The sequence below is a fragment of the Vespa velutina genome, chromosome 9, assembly GCF_912470025.1.
Source record: "Vespa velutina chromosome 9, iVesVel2.1, whole genome shotgun sequence".
NCBI lineage: Eukaryota > Metazoa > Arthropoda > Insecta > Hymenoptera > Vespidae > Vespa > Vespa velutina.
In genome coordinates this window covers 4,325,132-4,344,713 of record NC_062196.1, presented here as the reverse complement: position 1 = coordinate 4,344,713, position 19,582 = coordinate 4,325,132, and the positions used below count along the sequence as shown (strand labels likewise).

The window sequence follows — 19,582 nt, the reverse complement described above, 5'->3', positions numbered from 1 at the left end:
GCGCGGCATCGCGTCGTCAGGCGTTTCGACGTCGTATGACGGTCGTTCGTAGGACGATGAGCTTACGCGCAAGCTCGAGGTCAAAAGCATTTGCCGATCGATAAACGTAGAAACCACCACCGTGGAACGTGGCCGATTGTATTATGCGCACTACCAGCGCCGTTGGCAGCGCAACGACGACGACGACGACGACGACGGTGACGGTGACAGTGACGGTGACGACGGTGACAACGACAACGATAACGGCGACAAACAAGAACGTGTACGACGACGAAAACGGTGGTGGCAACGACAACGACGACAACGACGACGACGACGAAGACGGTGAAGACGACTACGACGACGAAGACGAGGACTACGAGGGCATCCTTAATGTCAGACGCGAGTGTGCTCTCGGGCTCAGTTTTGTTTAACGTGTCCTCCCGTAAACAGCAGAGAGCCGAAGCGAGAGAGGTCTCGAGAAGTGATGAAGTCCTCTTTTCTATCGGCCACCGTCGCCACCCTGTTCCTGATCCTGATCGAGGCACCCGATCCTGGTGACGGTATTTCTCACAACACGTAAGTATTTCAATCAGGATTATTTTCTTCATTTTTTTCTTTCTTTTTCTTTTCTTTCTTTTTTATTTTCTTCTTTTTCTTGTTTTTTCTTTTCGTTGTTGATTCAATTCAATCCACCTCATCTATTACCGTGACGATACAATTTTACGTTTGTCAACGAGATTGCTTTCAAGGTCGAACCTTCCTTTAATACATTTATTTACGCCTTTTTTTCTAAAAAGAAACATTTCGCGTATGTGTGTGTGTGTGTGTGTGTGTGTGTGCGCGCGTGTGTGTGTATATATATATTTTTTTTTTTTCATGATATAACGTGATGATAATACATATTGATATTGCTATATGTAATTATAATAAAAGGAGACAGGTATAATCACATTAAGGACTTAACTCTCTTATGATACATACTGTAACGTGACTATGACGCTAAAGTTGTTTTATTAATCAATCGATTCAAATCGTCCCCCTATATTTTTTTTTTCTTTTTCTTTACTTTTAGAGTGAAAACATGGGCGGAAAAGCTGGGCTTCGAGTTATCGCAATTGGGAAAATACGTAACGAATGTGGAAAAGTTTCATGAGAGTTACAAACACGCGGATGTTAAACCTCGCGACGGAGGCGCTTTGGTACATGAAATTGCCAAGGATATCAAAGCGATGATGGAATCTAAAATTTCAGCAATAAGGGTATAGTTCGTCTTTTTTTCTATTATAATTATTATTATTATTATTATTATTATTATTATTATTATTATTATAATTATTATTATTATTATTATTATTATTATTATTATTATCATCTATCGTTATTATTAAAATTTCTCGAGAAAAATTGTTTGGGGGTTTTATTTGTTCACCAGAGAATTATGGACGTTGCCGAAACGTCAGCTTTATCAGCACCAGATGCCGATCCTCCAGAGTCCTTCGATTTTATTAACGCGAAAAATAATACAATCGAACTCGAGTATAGTGACCATTTCGGTGGACAAGTTAATTTGAATATGTCCGCGGTTCACGTGCCAACAAATGTATACGAACGTGCGTCGGAAGTACTCAGGGCGATTAAGTGGTCCGAAGAATTGGACAAGACATTTATTAATAATTACGAACAAGATCCATCCTTATCCTGGCAATATTTCGGCAGTGCTACGGGTTTTATGAGACAGTATCCTGCAATGAATTGGTATATGGAACCGGTCGATCTCTTCGATTGCAGAACACGAAGTTGGTATATCGAAGCAGCTACCAGTCCCAAGGACATTCTTATACTTATGGATATATCCGGTAGCATGACCGGAATGCGTCGAGAAATTGCTCGACATGTCGTTAATAATATTTTAGACACACTTGGAAATAATGATTTTGTCAATATCATTACATTCTCGAATATTACGAAAGAGGTAAAGTCTTATTGGAGAATATCGTTTCTAGCTTTGATTATTTATTTTTTGATATTATTAAAAATCGTATGAATTTTCTTTTATTTATTTCTTGTCATTTCCCAACGATATAATTCATACTTTCATACGACTTCAATAGTCACATACGAGTATTACGTAAGACCCTTCCATTTTAGGTGGTTCCTTGTTTCAATGATACCTTGGTTCAAGCGAATTTAGCAAACGTAAGGGAACTGAAGAGGGCTATTTCAAATCTCGAAACAGTGAATATTGCAAATTTTTCTTTAGCCTTGACTACGGCTTTTGAACTACTTGCAACTTATCGTTTGGAAAAAGAAGGGGCAAGATGTAATCAGGCAATTATGCTAATAACTGACGGAGTACCTTTTAATTATAAGGAGATCTTCGAAGAATATAATTGGAAAGATAATCCTGATGAACCTTTAAAAGCTGATATGCCGGTTAGAATGTTCACTTACCTGATTGGTAGAGAAGTAGCGGATGTTCGTGAGGTACAATGGATGGCTTGCGCGAATAGAGGATATTACGTACATCTTTGTACTTTAGCTGAAGTTCGAGAAGAGGTAGAATATTTTTTTATTCAATTAATTCATCAATTAAATATTCAAATATATCAATAATTATTGAGCATTTTCTTTAGGTCTTGAAATATATTCCTGTGATGGCCAGGCCATTAGTTTTGGGCCGTACAGATCATCCAACTATATGGACACCGGTCTATGCTGACATTACGGATCCAAAAATGACGGACTGGCTGTGGGAACAACGTGAAAGCGAAGAACAAAAGGAACGATTTTTACAATACCATAGAAATCGGAAACTCTTCAATATGGAGGAACAGGACCGTAGATTCGTGAAGAAGCAAAAGAAATCGCACGAACAAAGTGATGATTTACAGGAATACAGATTGATGACTTCGGTTAGCATGCCCGTCTTCGACAGACGTGAAAACGCGGTAAGTTTCGAATTTATTAAATAACGATTAACTCTTAATGATTAAATAATATCCTTACGAAAGAAGAAAATAATATATAAAAGAAGTGTTATATATTAAATAAAATGAAAAATATCGCAAAGAAATCCAGAACGATTTAGAGAATCTATAGTTGCGAAAAGAAATATGATTTTTTTTTTTTTTTGACGAGTTAGGTAAAGCACACAGGCAAAGTACATACTCGATGTTAATTCTTCGGCCAACTTATATAAATAAGCGTACGTATTGGAAAAATTCCCGTCCTTTTCATTCGAACTTAATTCATTCGCTTAACTCATTTTGATTCACGGCACGAACCCATTCATTCTCATTCACCGTAAGAAATTTTCTTTTTCTCTAACGAGAGATAACATTATTATATTATGAAAATCCCAAAATCCATCTAAAAACGAATATTATTATCAAGATCTTCGTGTCCTTGCATTCGTCCTACATGGAAATTTTTCGATCGATTCGTTTTATTATCCAGAAATTCAGTCTCTTTCGTCGGTTTTAAGTTCCTCTTTGTCCACAGAACATCACAAGGCAGGTGCTGGTGAACGAAGCTTACTGGGTGACAGAGACAAGAGAGGTTGGCAGCCAAAAAACACAAGCAACGTTGTTTCAATGCATAGAACCCTATACCTACACCTTTTATATTCGTACATACAGCGATCGTATACAGATCCAAATTTTGCACGTTTTTAATAATAATATCCAGAAGTAAATTATAATCGAGAATTAAATTTTTATCTAAACCGATATAAATTTGGCTTGTCTATATTTCTAGGTAAAAGAAAAAAAAAAGAAAAAAGAAAAAGAACAAAGAAGATTTTTTTTTTTTATTTACATGATATGGAGAATAAACGGTCGCCGTATGACATTTCTTTCGTTCCTTTTAGGTCCACCTTCGTCTCTCTGGTATCTTATTTTGATCTAACATTAGTACTGCAATTGGTTTAATCATTAGGTAGGTTTAGGTACTTTAGTCTACCCTGTGTCCTGTCGAGACGAGTAGAAAAAAGGGAAATTCCCGCCCGCCTGTTGGATTGCGAACGGCGAACTTCCTCGTAAAATTTAATCATTTTTATTATTATTATCATTATTATCATTATTATTATTATTATTATTATTATTATTATTATTATTATTATTATTATTATTATTATTATTGTTGTTGTTGTCGTTATTATAAATATTATTATTATCGCTGACTCGTAGAAGAAGTCATTTTCTGCAGTCGTCGTGTTTGAAAAAAAAGAACTTTCAAAAACAATACAAATTAAAATCAAAACTATAAACTCATATAATTATACACGACTTGGCAGTTTATTGAGTGCTAGAATTTCGTTAGAGGAATTATATTAGTAGATTACGTTTGAACGCCGTTGCAGTTAGTCGGTTTTTTATGAACTACGAATCATTGTATCATTTGTGAAAATATTACTATGTTAACGATCGAAAATTTATTTCACAAAATTTCATGCCAAAAAAGCTACATTCTTGTTCGTACTTGATTTTGGAAAGATTCGTATTCTACATAAAAATCGACGATCGAAAGATCAACGGCACGCTAATTATTAATTTGAAATTAACACCTAGGATTTAGCCTGCGTCAGATATTATTGTTATTATTGTGTATCGTTATTATTATTATAATTATGAGTATAATTACTCTTTTATTTTTTGTTATTATTATTATTATTATTATTATTATTATTATTATTATTATTATTATTATTATTATTATGTATACTATTATTGTATTCTTTTTCTTATGTTTTCTTCTTCTTCTTTTTCTTATTATTATTGTTATTGTTATTATTATTATTATTATTATTATTTTTTTTTTATTATTATTTTTATTATTATTATTATTATTATTATTATTATTATTATTATTATTATTATTATTGAGAATGTAGTGAGCTAGTTTTATATACATACATATATTCAGACGTGTCAGATAACACACACTTATCGTTATTCGTTTATTTAGTATATCATTTTTTGGATACTAGTAACGTGTGTCTTTAGAACGAATTCATTGTGATAGCCTTGTTGGAGAAGGTAGATACGCTTCTGGTTATGCGACTTGGGATGATATGATCATTTGTAATTTATTTCGATAACGTTCCTGTCACGCGACCTGCGAAGGATCTTTTAAAATTGTCGACAATTGTATGCGCAGACACGAATCGCCGATCTTCTCGGTGTTGCCGGCACGGACGTACCCATCGAAGAAATACAAAAGTTTATGATGCCACATATGGTAAGAAGTTATTGATCATTTTAAATCTCTTTAGAATCCATACCATAGACGATTCACGTGTTTTTATTTTTGTTTTCTTTTTATTTTATTTTATTCGCTTTTTTTTTCTTTTGTTTTTCTAGCTGGGTGTTAATGGATACGCATTCATCGTTACCAATAACGGCTACATCCTAATTCATCCTGATCTTCGACCTGTGGTAACTATGAACTGTATTAAATTGAAAGGTTCTAATCGTAAAAATATTATATAAGTCCATCTCATAAAAATATTCTTTGATAGTTTCAAGGCATATTAAAACCAGCATACAACAGTGTCGATATGACTGAGGTCGAATTAATGGATCAAGACAAAGGACCGAGAGAATTCGATGAAGGAATAATTATGGTATAAAATTATCACAAGCTAATAGATCATCTAATAAGCTAATATCCAACCTTGAATGATGGTTAATATCAATAATCGTTTCTTTGCAGCTCCGTAACGATGTAGTCAATCAAGCTAACGGTAGCGTGACGTTACATACGAAATATCATTACGATGACATGGTGAGTATATATGTATATATATATATATAAAACGAAAACTTCATAATGTATTAGGTCTATCGAAATGTTCTATTCAATTAGAACACAAATTGTTAATACCAATGAGTCATTTTATCCGAAAGAAATTCAAAAGCTTTTATCAGGATAAATAAGAAGTTGTTAATATTAATAAAAACTAATCTGTTAATTATATATTAATAAACGGTATAAAAATTTATTATTATTTTTTTTTCTTTTAACTTAAAAACAAAACAGAACTTTCTGATTGACCTAATAATTTTCAATTGAAATAACGTAAGAATATATTTGAGCTGCATTTGTTGATTATTTGTTAAAAATAGAAACGTGTTGGTCGTGTGAAAAGAAAATACGATTATACCGGAATATCAAAAACCCCATTCACGGTGGTTGTGAGCCTTCCGCAGCACGATTATGCCGGAAGCTATCGTATACACGCCACCGAGGAGATACACAGATCTCATGTGAGGGGTGAGTATGCTGTTTATTATATACATATAACAACGTTTTTCAAAATCCACAAAACATATAAAAATTAATAATTAGATAGATAAATATCTCGTTCCAGAAAATATTTCAGGGCAAAGTTTTCAACAAAAATTGAAATATCTCATTCGTTCTAATATAAAATATAAATCAAATCAAGTTTTTATTCTTGCTATAAGAACAATATCTATAGTAAAATGAAAACTTGAAAGATAGAAAATTTTAAAGATATGATAGATCCATAAACTTTTTTTTCACTATTTTGTGTTCATACATTAACTATTTTATTATGTATATATTCTTTATACGTCTTTCTTTTTTAAATATTAAATTAAAAAAGAAACTAACGTTGACTCGTCGTAGGAAAAAACGTGACAGATTACTTCCCGGGTAACAACTGGCGGGTGCATCCTGATTGGATGTATTGCAAGTAAGTGTATTTTTTCATTTTGTTTTATTAATAACACTATTGTACTATAAATATATCTATTAATAAATAATAACTTTAAATTTAATTTACTATAATTGGTATTAAACTTGAATAATATAAATTCAAAGATAATAATAATGATTTATTATTATCATAGATATCATTATGAGGGTGAACACAAGTTCAATAACTCGGAATTGGAACTCTTACATTTTCTGAAACGTACCCGTTTGCCAGGTTGGAAGTGGATCGATATGAAACAAAGATCCCAACCGCCAGAGTTTTCTGCCGCGAGTTCCGGTCATGGTTCGCATCGCAAATCTTACAGTTAGTATCTAAATTATTATTTATAACACACTATAAATTATTAATAATATTTGAAATCTAACAAAACTATTTGTAACATTGATCGAAAATGGAAATAACTTGTTTTGTAATAGAAAACTTTTTATATTAACAGATAATCCTTACAAGGCCGACAAAAATTCCTATTACTGCGATAGATACCTTCTTTCGAGTCTGGTATTCGATGCTAAGGTAACCGAGTGGTTTGCGAATCCCAGTACCACCCGCGAAGAAAAAGGGTGAGTTAATTTTTCATTAATTTTTGATAAAAAAAAAAAAAAAAAAAGGAGAGAAAAAAACAAAAATAAAACAAAACAAAAAAGATTGTGAATCTTCGCAATACCAACGCGAATTCGATCGGATATAAATGAATATATTTAGTTCCTTAACGCGGATCACGAGAAACGTCATACAAGCGCAAACACACCGTCATGAATTAACTCAAGAGAGAGGGAGAAAGAGAGAAAAAGAAAGAAAGAAAGAGAGAAAGAACGAGAGAGTGAGATAGAGTGAAAGAGAGAGAGAGAGAGAGAGAGAGAGAGGAAAAGAGAAAGAGAGAGAGAGAGAGAGAGAGAGAGAGGGAAAGAGAAAGAGAGAGAGAGAGAGAGAGAGAGAGAGAGATAGAGAGAGAGATAATACTGTGTCGTTCTTCTCTGTTCTTAAGTTATTTGCACAGTTTTTCTCTTGTTTTATTAATTTCTTTATAATCAGGATAGTAAAAAATGCACCTATTCTTTTTTGACTAATACTTAACCACTTTGACGCAATGCAGACCTTTAGCTAGGCTGATGAATCTGCTAACCAGGTAACGTTCATCAAATCGCACCTTTCGCCTTTAGAAAATAAAATTGCCTCAATTATTACGATCTTTTTATTACTCTATTGCACTATAACTTTCTTTCACTCTAAATTATTTTTCGATTCGTTTGTATACTATAGTTGTATTTATTTATTTACTTTGTTACCACTTTCTTCGGATCGTTTTTATTTTTTAATTGTATTTATTTTATTTTATTTATTTACTTTTCTTTTTAATCTTTTTTCTGCTATATGACTCGTCACAAATTCATTGGATATTCATTTACCTTCTTTTTCTCTGGTGTCCCACATATTCTTCTTGTTGGTTCATCGAAATTTTTATATTAGCAAAACAAGTTGCTTATACACTTCTTCGTAGGGCCAGCATCGTCTTTCAGGAATGGATTCGTGAAGAGGAAGTGAAGCTCTACTCTAATAGCAAATGGATTTTCTCGATACGAAATGTATCGCTGTAGAAATAAAATATATTACTCCGTACGATATCATATAAATTTGCACATTTATATTATATTACTATATACACACACACACACATATATATATATACATATATATATATATATATATATATATATATATATATATATCTGGCTGTATTATAAATCTTAAAACAAATAAATAAAAAATTTACAAGTTCTATTTAAATGAGATTTGTGCAAATTTATATAAATCTTTGTTTAATAACTTGGCACATTATTAATCAAACTTACGTACAATTTACGTATATATGTATATGTATAAGCGAACAAATCAGCAAATTCCAAGATAATTACTAATCACGATACCTAGCTCGATATATTCGTATTTTGTATTATTTATAAATCATAGTAAAATAAAAGAAAAAATAAAAGAGAAGATTTGATTAAATTTTAACACGTAACTTTTCATAGGAAGGAATTTCAACAACGTTTTGGAGTGACGCTTGCTTTCATGGCTACGCACAGTGGTTTAACAAGATGGCAAGATTTTCTATTGGATGAAGAAGATCCTATACCTGATGATCACTTTAGCAACATGTATCCTAAAGCAATAGATGAGGTCTGGTACAAACGTGCAGTAGAACAACATTATGTTCAACCAGAAAGTTTTGTCTTCTCGGTCCCAATCGATGATGAAGGAGCAGATAATACTACTTTAGTCACTGCCAGTCGTGCCATATTTATCGGTAAATTTATTTCCCAATTGATCATTTATTTTAATAAAAAATTTCTTAAATTATATATATATATATATATGTATATATATTTGAATTATTATTTGCAGGTAATGGAAAAACTAAAGCACCAGCAGCCGTCGTAGGATTTCAATTTCAACATACTGCTCTACAAGGACTATTTCAAAATATAACGTTTAATTGCGAAGGACTTGGTAATTGTTATAAACATTGCGGTAACGATTCATGGGCATGTTATTTGATTGATAACAATGGATACATAATCGCGGCGAAAGACGAGATCGACGCTGGAAGATTCTTTGGTGAAGTCAGAGGTCCTGTAATGGCTGGTCTAGTAAAGGAAGGCATTTTTGAGAAAATCAGGATGTACGATTATCAAGCAGTTTGTTTCAAAAGTAAACAGACGAAAAACGATGCTAGTATATTACTGACGGTTCGTTGAATTTCTTGAAAACGTTTGAAATAAAAGAGAACGTTTTAAAAAAAATATATTTCATTTTAATTTACAGCCTTGGACAAGCTTCAAAAAAGTCATTACCTGGATTATTGGCCAAATGGCTTGGGCCTGGGTAAAAGCTGGTATTTGGAATTCGGATTATGCACACGCTTATGCTTATCCAAACGAAAATGATGGTATGCACGATGATTATCATGAAAATGATGATAAAGCTCCAGTCGATGCCAAAGATGAAAAATTGTTTGATATGAAAGTTTTAATTAATAGGACACGGCCAGAGGCATGCGATAAAGAGGTTAATACAGATAATATTTTAAAATAATTAAATCAACGAGGTCATTTAAATCAAAGTAAAATTAAATTTTTAGGTATACTTATATTTGCGCAATTCATCTGTAACAAATTACAACATCGAGGTTGATACAAACGACGAATGCGCAAGACCCTACGTCGTGCAACCGGTTAATTTCAGCAACATGTTATTAATTGTAGTTAACATAGGCACTTGCTACGATACCACGCTTCCATCTTTAACCGTGGTACCTGAAGAAGTGATATATGAAAATAATTCTCTGGTTTGTCAAAAGGCTTGGACATTTTTAAAAAGGAAAAGGCCAGAATCCTGTATAAGAACTCATCCAAGAGAAAGTGAAATTAAGGATCTCTGTGGATTAGCTAGTGAACAAGGGCCAAACAATTTCCTTATTCTTTTGTTGCTAACGTGTATTTTGATCAAACAGATTGTCTTTCGGTACAATTAATTCTTGCTTTTTTTATAACCAACAATATATTTCTTTGCGAGATGATATCTATCATGATATCGATATACCCTTAATGAGCAAAGAAATGTGAAGCGTGATTAATCTAATGTCAAAATTTTAGGATCTAGTCAAAATGCATCGGCGTATATCTCGATGGAACGCTTATGCTAGAGGCGACCCTCAGTTTCTACCTCTTTTCACCCTGCTGATTTGCAGCACGGCTTGAAATACTGGCTGATACATGTATACCAGATAGTTATGTCGCGAATATTAATCGTTCAATCGTTCTCTCGTGCGAGATCATAGATTAAAAGCTGAGAAAGTCCAAAAAGCAAAATCTTACTGCCCGAAACGCAAAGCGATCTGTGCCCTGTGCGCTGCTGCTCTTCACTTTTTCTCTTTATTCGTCTTTTTATCTTTCTAAATCTACATAATTCCTTTAATATTGTTAATACTATTTCGAAAGTTAGTATCGTCATATATTTAAATAAAATGTCAAACATTGTTTTCTTTTTTATGTTTGACAAATTTTCCATAAAAAATCGATGTTTGTAAGTTAGAATAGATAGACAATTTTTAGGTGAAATTTATGTACAAAGATCAAATATTTACATGGGACATGGATTAATGTGCATTACTGAATGATTGATTGATCATTGTTAAAACAAATAAGGTTTCAGTACGTTGTATATTGATACATATTTTGTAAATAAATATTAAATCAATATCATCATAAAAAATGACATACAGAAAGGAAACATTTACAACACACATAACATTTAAATACCACTTAAACGAACAGAGTAATTCTTGAGAATAACGTTGTAGGTGTAAAAGTACTTCATTCTCATGTAGGTTAATCGTTTAATGAAGGAATCTTGTGTTAATATGTCGGAACTCTACTCGCTGTAAGAACCATTATGCAATTACTAAAACGATTCTTCATAGTGATCACAATAGATAAAAGTTTATAGTGATATTCTAGTGCATATACGAGCAGGGGCGCATATACGAGCGCACATTCATAAATAAACAATGATCATTTGCGCTTTGTATGTACATTAATCGATGTAAAATATATATATCGCGCGCGCGTGGGCATTTAACATTTATAGAGACTATGGATATTAATTTTGTATATTATTGTATTATATGACAGTTAAAAAACAATGTGTGCCTATGGACACGTCGTTATTAAAATCTTGTTGTATCTTTTTCAAATAAATTACGAAATTTTATTGAATGAATCCTATATAACAAAATATAAATGTTACCTAAATATTGTATAATTTATTGGATTAAACTATATACAATTTAACACTTATATACATGACATAAAATTTTGTCAAAAAAAAGAAGAAATAAATTTTATGAAGAAATGAAATATTATTTTGTTTTGGACTCTAATTTATTTATCATCTCCACTAAAATTTTCATTTGTATATTACTATGCAATATACCTTCAAGTTCTTCCAATTCTTCGCCTCCTGTCATAAACGATTTTAAATTATGCATCGTTCCATTTTCTAATCTGTGATCCGTGATACGATCTTGATTATAATTATATGTTCTTATCTTTTCATTCCTGAATCCTAAGCCCATTTGCTTTTTACGCATTTCACTAACAATCCCAATTTGTTTATTCAATTCTTGTTGATATAAAATAGTTTTTAGCTTCAAGAGTGCTATTTCTTTATTTTTTATTTGTGATCTTTGCGTTTCACAACATACTGTTATTCCAGTTGGGCAATGAGTTATTCTCACTGCAGAATCAGTTGTATTTACATGTTGACCACCAGCACCTGATGATCGCATTGTTTCTATCTTCAAATCCTTATGATTTAAATTAGTTTCAATATCTGTAGGTTCTGGTAAAACAGCAACTGATACTGTACTGGTATGCATACGACCAAATTTTTCAGTTTTTGGTATTCTTTGTACTCTATGAACGCCTCCTTCATATCTAAATTTTTTAAAAGCTAAATTACCTTTAAGTAAAATACTAGTATGCCTTATACCATTTTCACTTTTATCCAGCTCCAATAATTCATGTTCTATTCCTAAATAATCTGCATATCCTAAATACATTTTATAAAGATCTTCAACAAAAAGCATAGCCTCTTGACCTCCAACACCAGCTGATATTTCAAGAATAATATTGTTATAATTTTCTTTATCGAGATCATACAGAATTATATTCAATAACTTTTCATCCAGATCATCCAACTGTTTTTTATATATTACTTCTTCTTCCTGGGCTAATCGTTTCATTTCCTCGTCTTCTTTACCTAAAGAATAAGTTTTGAACAATTATCTATATTAAATCTGTATGACAACATCAGAAATAAGTAAAAAAATAAATAAATAAATATCAAATTATGACTTTATATTAAAAAGTGAGTTATTATTTACCAAGATCTTCCAAGTATTTTACATTTTCCTTAATATTAATACGATCTTCCAATGTGCTTGCCACAGATTTTATATCAATCATTTTTACAAAATTATTTTCCTTCCATTGATTACTTTGATAAGTATCAGAAAGATAATCTAAATACTTTTTAATACTATTATCAGAAAGTGGTAAATTTAAACGTGATGCAAATACATTATTTGACATGAAACGAAACAATCCTTTGAGGTTATGTAATGTATTTAGGTTGATTAGAGAATTACACCTTTGCGAAGTATCATATATCATTATAGGTCGTCTATGAAAATTAAATCTTCTTGACAATATTAGAAGAAACATGATTGTTTTCGTTGTTAAAAAAAATCTAATCCAAAAGATGTATATCATACAAATACAAGATTTCAAATGAGACCGCTAGTTTTACCTAGCTTAACCATTTGAAAAAAAGAATACTGAAGAGTGCGCTTAAAGAGTATCGTCTGCTAATCAGTGTGGACGGGATAAAATTGTTAATATGTACATACTTTAAAAAAGTTGATACAATCAATATTTCATTTCTAAGATATATATTTGGTTATGTCTATCGCCGTATAAATGAAGTACAACTTCATTCAAAATTCATCTACGAAGAAAACATTTGATTTGATTGTTTTATGTTTCTTGTAATCTGAATTTAGTCGAATATATTCAGTTAAATTTTTTATTAAGAACGTTGGTCTTTCTGTATGAAAATCGTCTATACAATTTGATACACCGATCGTTTGTTACTTCAAATTGATATCTTTAACTTAAAAAGTCATTGAAATAATTATTATAATATAGATAGAAATAATAGAAAGTTATCCTTTAAAAGAAAAGAAAGAACATTTCGCTAGATGGTGCGCATAAGGCTTACGAATGAGAAGAATAAATACACATATATGATTTCACTCTTGCATTAAATTTTTACTTACATACACGTCTGGATTCGCGCTAACGATCACGCTCACCAATCGCAGTAAAGACCGAGGCATATTTACCTCAGAACCTTCCAAATTATTCTTCCATAAATTTTGTTCTATACCTGAAGGATATACGGATGATAATAAAACATTTAAAGTATGTACCTTTTACATTGTACATAATAGCAAGGTTCATTCAAGTAACGGTACATAGACAAATATATATATATATATATATATATATATACGCACACATACATTTATATATAACGGGAAAAAGGGAAAAAGAATAACGAATGTGAGGTCAGAAAAGGGAGTTGGAATAATAAAACTAGAGAGAGAATGAGAAAGAGAGAGTAAGTGGTGGGAGTGAAGGGTATGGGGCAGGGGAGAGAAGGATAGGGGCAGGGAGAGCATTGAAATAAATTCGAAATTTTACTCGTTCTTCACGCATTACTAGTTCGTTGCTTGATAAGTAAAGTTTGTTAAATATATTATTAAGTTTAGAAAAAAGACAAAGGAAAAAGAAAAAGAACGAAATTCGAGACAAGCAAGCGAAAGAAAGATAGTGCGAGTAAGAAAGAGAGAGAGAGAGAGAAAGAGAGAGAGATAATGTGATAGAGTGAGATAGGAGAAAGAGAGCGACGATACATATGTACGGCGGGGCAAGCGTAGAACGGCGGACTGTTACGAGCGACGATAGTATTTTTCGTTGAAATAAATTCGATAAAGATTTCGAAAAAGGGGATTACTTAGGTACTAATGTTCGTAAGTATTGATAAACTTTCATTGTATTTAATTTAAAATAAATTTCTCCAAATGAATCGTATTCAATAATACATATAATATAAATGATTTCGATGCTTGTTCTAAATAAAAAAAATTGATTTTGATGTATGATGTGCAGGCTCTATCTCTCTTAATATAATAACGCGAGAAAACATGGAATCGTGCGAGAATCGGACTCAAGAAAAAAATCAAGAAGGTGGTAAGTTGTTTTGTTTGTTTTCTTTTTTTTTTTCTTTTTTTTTTTATTTGTTTTTCTCTTTCTTTCCTTCTTTTAACGTTCTCTCACAGATTATTATTAATTTATCTTAGTTGCAATATATCGTATTTTATAATTATATAACGTTGTGTGATTTAGATCGTAACAAAACCGCGCTAGATGTTGTTTGGTAACCTTAAGTTTTACGGAATATTTTACTTTTCTATTGTAAAAAAAAACTATTGCTTTTAACAATCATAAATGTATGATTTTTATAGATAAAGAGATATTATAATGGAATTTATAAATAAACTTGTTGTTCAAGTCCCGTTGATATATTTACGAACGTGAAAATATCACCTTTCGAACTTCATTTTCTAAACTTAATCGTATATATAATCATGAATTTATTATCTCTAAAATTTACATATTTATATATACGGTTACAATCGATATCTATACATATATGCGTTTATCGAATATATACAAATATTATAACGAGAAAATAAATAATCGTATAAAAATTGTAAATTATTTCTTTTTTTTTTTTCTTTATTTATTTCTTTATTTATTTTTTTTTTTTTTTTTATTTTTTTTATTTTTTTTATTTTTTTTTTTTCATTATAATGGTCTTTTAATAAAAATTTTATTTTATAAAAAATATTAATATATTATTTTTAATTATAGTAATTATAAATAAATATACATGTCAATGTGATTAGAAATTAAAAGATTATATATTTAAATAATATGGAAGAAAAAATAATTTTTCAATATAATATTATTTATTTTTATTATATTTTTAATTATCTCAAATTACTGTTACAGAAAATGGATTTTTTTGGCAAGATTACCTTGATGCTACTGAAAGTGTTGAAGTTCCACAAATTATGTTTCCACATGTAGAATTAACATTACAAAGTGGAATTGAAATAGGAATGGCTTTAGAGGTACCAATAGGAAAAACAATAAATGAATCTGATATTACTTATTGGATAGCTTCGATTGTTATGGCTTGTGGACCACTACTAAGATTACGTTACTTTGGTGGAGATGAGAGGACATTAGAATTTTGGTTTAATCTTACTAAAGAAGCTGCTCATGAACTTGGATGGTGTACAGCAAATAATAAAAAATTAGAGCCTCCTGATGTTGTACTTCAAAAATCACCAGATTGCATTGAAAAATTATCTCATTTTTTAACAACTGCACGTACTGTACCACCAGGAATGTTAACTGGGGTAAATTTTAATTTCCCTCTTCATACTTGTAATTGTTTACAATATTATTTTAATTTTATTACAATTGTTATTAACAAATATATCTCTTTTCATAGGATGGTCTTAGCATGACAGAAAAGATTAAACAAGGAATGAAAGTTGAAGTAAGCGATGTGTTACATCCTTATAAATTATGGGTAGCTACGGTAAGAATTATTACATTGTACCAAATTATAATCTAACTTTAATTTCATGGTATTTTTAAAAATGTCACATTGTATTTTAATTATTATTTTATGAATAAATTTGTTTTCAGATTATAGAAAATGTTGGAGGCCGTCTTTTATTAAGGTATGATACACCTGGTTCGTCGTTTAAGGACTTCTGGATGTTTTGTACATCAGAACATCTACATCAATATGGATTTGCATGTAAATCAGATTCAACTTGGTTTTTAGAACCACCTAGCTCTATAGTAGATATACATACTTATGAAGAATGGAAAGATTTACTTGAATCAAAACCAAAAAATTGTGATATACCAGTAGAATTATTTAAAAATGAAGTTGACCATCCTAAACATAATTTTAAAGTTGGAATGAAATTGGAGGCATTGAATCCAATAAATCAGACAAAAATATGTCCTGCTACTATTATTAAAGTATTTGATGACATATACTTTCTAGTCCATATTGATAAATATGATGAAAATGTAAAGGGTACTGATATTGACTCTTGCTTATATAATCAATCTGAAAAAAATACATGGCTTTGTACAGCAGAACATCCATACATATTTCCAATTGGCTGGTCAAAAAAACATAATATCAAGTAAGCATTATGTTTGATATATACACGATATTTATTATTCATAATATTTTATTAAAAATGCGATATTAATAAATTTTTTATATTTATATTTTTCATAGAATTACACATCCAGAAGGCTGGATTTCCACTACTGATGAGTTTGATTGGGATGAATACTTGAAGAAAACAGGAAGTATAAAAGCTGAAGAAAATTTATTTTATGAGAGAAAAAATGCAGCAGATGCAGGTTTTGAATGTGGTATGCGTTTAGAAGCTGTTGATCCAGAATATGAGAACATTATCTGTGCTGCTCACATTACTAAAATTGTTATGAATTTATTATGGATAAAATTAGATAATTATGAAGACAACAAACCAGAACATATAGTTCATATGCGTTCCTTAGAGATATTTCCTGTTGGATGGTGTGAATCAAATCATTATCCATTAAAACCACCAAAAGACTACATTGAAATTTGTAAAAAAGTACAAACACCTGTAAAAGAAGAAAAGAAAAATAATGTACTTGACATACCAATTTCAGAACCACGTTCCTCATTGTGGTGTCCAAAAATATATTTTAATTATCGTTGTTTTACTGGTCCAATGATATCAAAAGGAAAATTAGCTACTTTACCAAAGGCTGTAGGACCTGGTCCCGTAGTCTTAGTAATGAGAGAAGTTTTATCCATGATAGTGTCTGTTGGATATAGAAGTGCCAGAATTTTAAAAGTATTACAGTGTGATTCAAAGCCAGATCCTGGATATCGTTTGGAAGTTTTAAAAGCAAAACATAAAAATAATACATATCGTGCAAGTGTTGCTGTTGTTACTTCTGGAGACATGGTAGCAGATTTTTGTAGAAATATTTGTAAAAAATTGATGGTTTGTCCTAATTTATTTGGACCCTTGCATGTATTAGAAAATGAATGTCCGGACAAATGTCATAAAACATCAAAAACAAAATTCAGTAAGTATGATAAATACATCCACATGTTTCGTATTTTTCATTATTTAACTTTAACAATTTTTAATTTCAGCAGCATCAGTGGGAACTGGAAAACGAGGCAAACCAAAAGGTTATACGAGTATAATGGTACAAAAACCAAGGGCATGGGGCGGTAGACGTAGAAGAAGGCGTGGGAGATGGAGCAATAGAGACAAAAGAATTAACTATGAATACGAAGATGAAATGCCTTTTATGCCGTTGGATTTAGCAAAACATATGTCAGATGGTCTTGAAGAAACATTTGATGGTAGACAACCTCTTTCAGAAATAGATATTATGATACAAAAAGGTTTAGAAAAATCAGATAAATCAGATGATTTTAAGACTGAACCTCCGTCAAGTAATGCTTCAGAGGACTCTGGAAGTTCGTTTAACGATAGAAAAATGAAAGATAATCGAGCAGGAAGTCCTAATAGTTTGAATACTAAACATCATTTTACAAGGTTTAGTCAAAATGTAACAACCACTAGAGGAAGTAAAAGGGAACGTGACTGGGACACAAGTATAGAGTCCGATTGCTCTGAAGCAGATGCAGAATATGTAAGAATGCAAAAAAAACAAAGACGACCGAAAACACGTAAACTTGATTCAAATCCTTTATTTTGGACCGTTGATGACGTATTTCGATATCTTAAAAAGACAAATGACTGTAAAGACATCGCTTATCGAGTTAAACAAGAAGTGAGTCATACTTGATTACGTCACATACAAAATTCAAAAAAACAAACTTTTTAATAACAAATAATATGATTTTTTGTTCTCGTTTTTCAGGAAATCGATGGTCTCGCCTTTTTATTATTAAACTTACCATCTCTCACGCAACATATGAAATTACGAACAAGCTTAGCCATGAAACTTTGTCGTCATGTTGAACAAGTGAAAGTCACATTTTTTTTACGACACATTAATGAAATTGATCCAGAAAAGTATCCTATAGCATAAATTTTTAATTTTTAAACGAATTTTTTTATTTATAAATTGTATAATAATGTATTAATTTAAAACCAAAAGAATGTTTGCAAAAATATTTAGTGTATTGCATATCCAATAGTGATTATATATGTATTTTAATTTATATAAAAATGTGTGGTAATGATAGCAATAAGCAAGATAAATATCTTTTGAGAAATACGATTTAAAAGTGAGATATATATATATATATATATATATATATATATATATATATTTTTTTTTCCTTGTGTAACAAAAATGAAAAGATATATAGATAGAAGAATTCTAATTAAATGAAAACAATTTGTCATACATAATATATGCGTATTTTACCGTTAAATGCTTTTTCCACTTGACTCCATAATTATGTGCAAAGGTTATATAATTTTTTTACACACACACATATGTATGTATGTATATATATTATTGTATCTGTGTATGTGTATATATATATATATATATACACAATAAAAAACATAGAAATTATTATTTAATCGTAATAATAACGATTAAAAAAAATATGTACATTGTCATATTTATAATTGGATGCAATTACAATATCAGAAAAATTTTAATTATATATTAATGGTAATTAAATTGATTTATTGTAATTAATCAAGATACCTACAATGTTAGTTTTATATGAATTATTCTAAATTTAAAACTACATTGTCAGTGATAAATACAACAAACCTGACCTTTTCGAAAATTTTGCCAAACTGCCTTTATTCTAGATAGCATTTTAAAGAAATTATTATTTTTAAATAGACTTGGAGAAGAATATAAATGTATTTTATCTAAGTTGTATATAATTCTCTTCATTTAAATCATGTAAAATATATACCAATAATTATATTCGATTGAACAAACCTTTGTTCCTTAATATCCTTCCACGAATTTTGTTCTCTTCAAATATTTATTTTAATATCTTATATAAGCCTAACCTTAAACATTAGTTTAATCCGTTGCAACGAATTTAATATCAATACGATTGTTA

General features: G+C 30.5%; 3 protein-coding genes across 11 annotated transcripts; 2 read left to right on the top strand and 1 right to left on the bottom strand.

The window, feature by feature from the left end:
• Positions 1-250: 250 nt before the first annotated feature.
• LOC124951852 (voltage-dependent calcium channel subunit alpha-2/delta-3) lies at positions 251-11,535 on the top strand. 4 transcript variants are annotated; one of them, XM_047500811.1, is made up of 19 exons: positions 251-558; positions 1,055-1,241; positions 1,415-1,954; positions 2,131-2,538; positions 2,616-2,930; positions 3,484-3,540; positions 5,140-5,220; positions 5,343-5,417; positions 5,501-5,605; positions 5,695-5,766; positions 6,108-6,255; positions 6,634-6,700; positions 6,858-7,027; positions 7,161-7,284; positions 7,818-7,850; positions 8,755-9,029; positions 9,128-9,471; positions 9,548-9,790; positions 9,864-11,535. In XM_047500811.1, exons 1-19 carry the CDS (start codon positions 467-469, stop codon positions 10,254-10,256), a joined length of 3,729 nt encoding a protein of 1,242 aa, XP_047356767.1. In that variant the 5' UTR covers positions 251-466; the 3' UTR covers positions 10,257-11,535. The 4 variants fall into 4 exon arrangements, with proteins under 4 accessions (XP_047356767.1, XP_047356769.1, XP_047356768.1 ...); XM_047500813.1 differs by lacking the exon at positions 3,484-3,540 and having other exon boundaries at positions 252-558; XM_047500812.1 differs by lacking the exon at positions 7,818-7,850 and having other exon boundaries at positions 252-558.
• LOC124951855 (peptide chain release factor 1-like, mitochondrial) lies at positions 10,926-13,590 on the bottom strand. Of its 2 annotated transcripts, XM_047500833.1 has the most exons (3): positions 12,669-13,590; positions 12,343-12,544; positions 10,926-12,219 (listed from the first exon to the last, which is right to left on the bottom strand). In XM_047500833.1, exons 1-3 carry the CDS (start codon positions 13,054-13,056, stop codon positions 11,643-11,645), a joined length of 1,167 nt encoding a protein of 388 aa, XP_047356789.1. In that variant the 5' UTR covers positions 13,057-13,590; the 3' UTR covers positions 10,926-11,642. The 2 variants fall into 2 exon arrangements, with proteins under 2 accessions (XP_047356789.1, XP_047356788.1); XM_047500832.1 differs by having other exon boundaries at positions 10,926-12,544; positions 12,669-13,587.
• LOC124951854 (scm-like with four MBT domains protein 1) lies at positions 13,312-19,448 on the top strand. 5 transcript variants are annotated; one of them, XM_047500828.1, is made up of 9 exons: positions 13,317-13,767; positions 14,118-14,378; positions 14,518-14,598; positions 15,424-15,836; positions 15,932-16,021; positions 16,132-16,646; positions 16,745-17,595; positions 17,666-18,315; positions 18,406-19,448. In XM_047500828.1, exons 3-9 carry the CDS (start codon positions 14,553-14,555, stop codon positions 18,574-18,576), a joined length of 2,736 nt encoding a protein of 911 aa, XP_047356784.1. In that variant the 5' UTR covers positions 13,317-13,767; positions 14,118-14,378; positions 14,518-14,552; the 3' UTR covers positions 18,577-19,448. The 5 variants fall into 5 exon arrangements, with proteins under 5 accessions (XP_047356787.1, XP_047356786.1, XP_047356785.1 ...); XM_047500831.1 differs by having other exon boundaries at positions 13,312-14,378; positions 17,669-18,315; XM_047500830.1 differs by having other exon boundaries at positions 13,315-14,378; positions 14,518-14,595.
• The last annotated feature ends 134 nt before the right edge of the window (positions 19,449-19,582 follow it).

What these genes read in the sequence shown, in the direction of transcription:
- LOC124951854 (XM_047500829.1), top strand. Translation starts at nt 14,553, where the DNA reads ATGGAATCGTGCGAGAATCGGACTCAAGAAAAAAATCAAGAAGGTG. An exon ending in CACCAGGAATGTTAACTGGG is followed by an intron (nt 15,837 to 15,931) that starts GTAAATTTTAAT and finishes CTCTTTTCATAG; the next exon opens with GATGGTCTTAGCATGACAGA. An exon ending in ATAAATTATGGGTAGCTACG is followed by an intron (nt 16,022 to 16,131) that starts GTAAGAATTATT and finishes ATTTGTTTTCAG; the next exon opens with ATTATAGAAAATGTTGGAGG.
- LOC124951852 (XM_047500811.1), top strand. Translation starts at nt 467, where the DNA reads ATGAAGTCCTCTTTTCTATCGGCCACCGTCGCCACCCTGTTCCTGATC. An exon ending in AATATCATTACGATGACATG is followed by an intron (nt 5,767 to 6,107) that starts GTGAGTATATAT and finishes TGTTAAAAATAG; the next exon opens with AAACGTGTTGGTCGTGTGAA. An exon ending in TTCGCATCGCAAATCTTACA is followed by an intron (nt 7,028 to 7,160) that starts GTTAGTATCTAA and finishes TTATATTAACAG; the next exon opens with ATAATCCTTACAAGGCCGAC.
- LOC124951855 (XM_047500832.1), bottom strand. Translation starts at nt 13,056, where the DNA reads ATGATATACATCTTTTGGATTAGATTTTTTTTAACAACGAAAACAATC. An exon ending in AAAATACTTGGAAGATCTTG is followed by an intron (nt 12,545 to 12,668) that starts GTAAATAATAAC and finishes CTTATTCTTTAG; the next exon opens with GTAAAGAAGACGAGGAAATG.